This window comes from Terrapene carolina, unplaced genomic scaffold, assembly GCF_002925995.2.
Source record: "Terrapene carolina triunguis isolate 2854851 unplaced genomic scaffold, T_m_triunguis-2.0 Scaffold848, whole genome shotgun sequence".
Lineage (NCBI taxonomy): Eukaryota > Metazoa > Chordata > Testudines > Emydidae > Terrapene > Terrapene triunguis.
Window position 1 is genome coordinate 119079 of NW_020665199.1, and position 3220 is coordinate 122298.

Genomic DNA, 3220 nt, shown 5'->3' on the forward strand with positions numbered 1-3220 from the left:
GCCTGACTGGAGGTGTGCAAGGCCTGACTGGCTGGCTGGAGGTGTGCGAGGCCTGACTGGAGGTGTGCGAGGACTGGCTGGCTGACTGGAGGTGTGCGAGGCCTGGCTGGAGGTGTGCGAGGCCTGACTGGAGGTGTGCGAGGACTGGTTGGTTGGCTGCTTTCCTGGCTCTGGGCTCCTGCTGGTGCCCGTGTCCGCCGGAGGCTCAGCAGTCGCTCGTACCCCTTTGGCTATCCCAATCAGCATGCCAGCCACGGGGCTGAGCGGTCCCTGGGGCTGGGACCCACGGCCCTTCCCTCCAGGCTGCCAGCCTAAATGCCCAGCAGCGCAGTGGGGCCAGGCTTGGGGTCAGGCCTAGGGTGGGGCGATCGCACTCGGGGTGGGATCCAAGGCCTGGTGCCAGCGTCTGAGTGTTCTCACCCAGCCGTGTCCCACCGTCCCGGCTAGGGGGGCAGGCCGACCCTTCCACATCTCCCCCCATAACCCTCACCCTGTGCTCTGCCCCACCGCAGGGATCCAGGGGTGACTCGGCCAGCATGGAAACAGATGCCTAACCCCCCCCCCCCCCCCCCCGCAGCAAGAGCTAGAACGGCGCCCCCCGAGGATCGGCCTGGAGTTAAGTCACCTCTGGATGTATCGGGCTCCTTGTTCTGAATAAAAACATCCTTCCCTCCACCCCCTGCTGGCCTCTGCCCGGTTATTGGACTCAGGGCGGGACGATCTGTCCTGTTCGGCCACCCACAATTCAGGGAGGATGTGGGTCCCGTGGGGAGGGGTCAGGCAAGCCCCCCGAGAATGATTAAAGGGTGCCAGGAGCGCGGTCTATTTAGCTGAACCAAGAGAAGGTGCAGGGGTGACTTTATCCCCATCTATAAGTACCGGCTGGAAGTTGAAGCTGGACCAATTCAGCCTGGGAAGATGGCGTCCGTTTTTAACGATGAGAGGAATTAACCGATTTCCCATGGGGCACAGCGGATTCTCCATCACTGGCTGTGGTTCAGTCGAGACTGGGTGAAGCCACCTGGCTGCGTCAGTCCCAGCTGGCACCATTGGGCAGCAGCGGGTGGTCACGTCTGTGCCAGGCAGTCTCCGTCCCGTGGCGGGGGCTGCCGTCGTTCTGGGGTCCCAGGTGTGTGAAGCGAGTGGGAGCTTCCTTGTCAGACTGCCTTGGCTCCATACGGTGCTAGGCCCTCCCCATGTGGAGTCTGGTGCACTGACACCCAGTGTGGCCCCAGGGGCCCAGTGCTGCGGGCAGTGGGGTGGGAGGCTCAGGAGGTGGCGCTGCGACCCATGCTGCATCGGCTCCCAGCTCAGGGGAGGGAGCAGTGGATAACAGATGGGATATGGCTGCGTTGCTCCGTGTATGCCTGAGTGGAGTAGCCTGTGGAACGCCCTGCTGCAGGATATCAGAGAGGCAAAGAGCAAAGGTGAATTGAAATAAGAATGGATTTCACATGACCATGAACAGAAGCACCTCCCAGCTGGGACATGCACTACTGGCCCAGGCTTCGGGCTCTGAGCCTGGGGGTGTCAGGGTCCCAGAGTAGCCGGATCATCGCTCGGCCCCTCCCATGCCCTCCTGGGTCCTAGAGGGTGGGATGATTATGATATGTGGCAGGGGGAGACCTCTCCCTGCATGCTCATGGCTCAAGGGGGGGAGGGATAGCTCAGTGGTTTGAGCATTGGCCTGCTAAACCCAGGGTTGTGAGCTCAATCCTTGAGGGGGCCACTTAGGGATCTGGGGCAAAAATCAGTACTTGGTCCTCCTAGTGAAGGCAGGGGGCTGGACTTGATGACCTTTCTTTCAGGGTCCCTTCCAGTTCTATGAGATAGGTATATCTCTATTATAATTATTTTGTGGAGGCTGGAGGCCCCAAAGAGGCCTATGGTACCCAGCAGAAAGTCGCGGGAGAGCGGGCATGACCCCAGAGATTGCCATGGGGAAAGGGCAGCGTGGGCCACATCTACCGCAACACCTTTGGGGGCGGGGCTGGGCCGGGCCACACTCCGCTGAGGCTCCCGAGTGCTCTGGAATCCGCACGGTTATGCTGAGTGCCTCAGAACTGGCTGGGCCTGGGTTCTCTGGGCAGGGAAGCGTCTGATGGCTGAGAGCAGAGGACAGGGGGTGGCCTGGGAGCCAGGACTCCTGGGTTCTCTGTTGCCCTTTGTCTTCCCCTCCCCAGACAGTGACCCAAATTGGGGGTCATTTGACCAAGGGGTTCCTGAGATATCTAACCATATGCCTATGCATCTAGATCTCCAGCCCCTAAGATTATCTATCTATCTATCTCCATCCACCCCTGTATCTATCTATCTATCTATCCCCCTCCACCCATCTATCTCCATCCACTCCCTCTATCTATCTATCTATCCATCCCCATCCACCCCCTCTATCTATCTATCCATCCCCATCCACCCCATCTATCTATCTATCGATCGATCTATCTATCTATTCCCCTCCACCCATCTATCTCCATCCACCCCCTCTATCTATCTATCTATCTATCTATCTCCATCCACCCCTGTATCTATCTATCTATCTATCCCACTCCACCCCTGTATCTATCTATCTATCTATCTATCCCCATCCCCCCATCTATCTATCTATCCCCATCCACCCATCTATCTATCTATCCCCATCCACCCCTGTATCTATCTATCTATCTATCTATCTATCTATCTCCATGCGCTGTATCTATCTGGTTATGGACGACCGGTTTGATTCAACTTGCGTTGCATTTGCCAGTATCAAAGATGGCCGCTCCCGTTGAATGGTGCATTCAACGCTGAAGCGGACATATTTGATCCTGGCACTCAGGCTGAGCAGATCCCCGGGGGCGTGGCCATCTTGCCTGATGCGCTCGTCACTCTCATGGGGGCGGCCATATTTGATAGGTTCCTCTGCCTCTGGGCTTGGGGGCGGCCATCTTGGAAGCGGGCAGAGGCCGACTGGGAGGAACGTCATAGCCCTGATGGCGGCCATCTTGGAAGCGGGCAGATGAGCTGGCTGCGGCTGGGGGTGGCGGCTGCGCCTTTGGCCAGGGCGGCCGGGTGACCCCGGAAGTGGAAGTAGACGCCTGGGGGAGGGGCTGTCAGAACTTCCTGCCCCAGAGCCCCTGTTGTCTTGATTCCATCCACAACAAGGGGCTGGGAGAGACCATGGTAAGGGGGGGGCCCGGACTCCTGGGTTCTCTGGGCGGGGAGGGGTCTGGTGGCTGAG

At 58.9% G+C, this 3220-nt stretch overlaps 2 protein-coding genes across 3 annotated transcripts in view; both read left to right on the top strand.

Moving 5' to 3' along the window:
• SYCE1 (synaptonemal complex central element protein 1) overlaps nt 1–570 on the top strand; it is a 3073-nt gene extending 2503 nt beyond the window's left edge. For both annotated transcript variants that reach the window (XM_026660924.2, XM_026660925.2), the window contains exon 6: nt 513–570. In XM_026660924.2, the coding sequence (XP_026516709.1) occupies nt 513–554 (42 nt within the window). In that variant the 3' untranslated portion in view covers nt 555–570. The remainder of the gene's footprint in view (nt 1–512) is intronic.
• Nucleotides 571–2705: 2135 nt separating this feature from the next.
• Nucleotides 2706–3220, top strand: part of CXXC1 (CXXC finger protein 1) — a 13579-nt gene continuing 13064 nt past the window's right edge. Inside the window, exon 1 of the mRNA XM_029913761.1 lies at nt 2706–2716. Within this exon, the coding sequence (XP_029769621.1) occupies nt 2706–2716 (11 nt within the window). The remainder of the gene's footprint in view (nt 2717–3220) is intronic.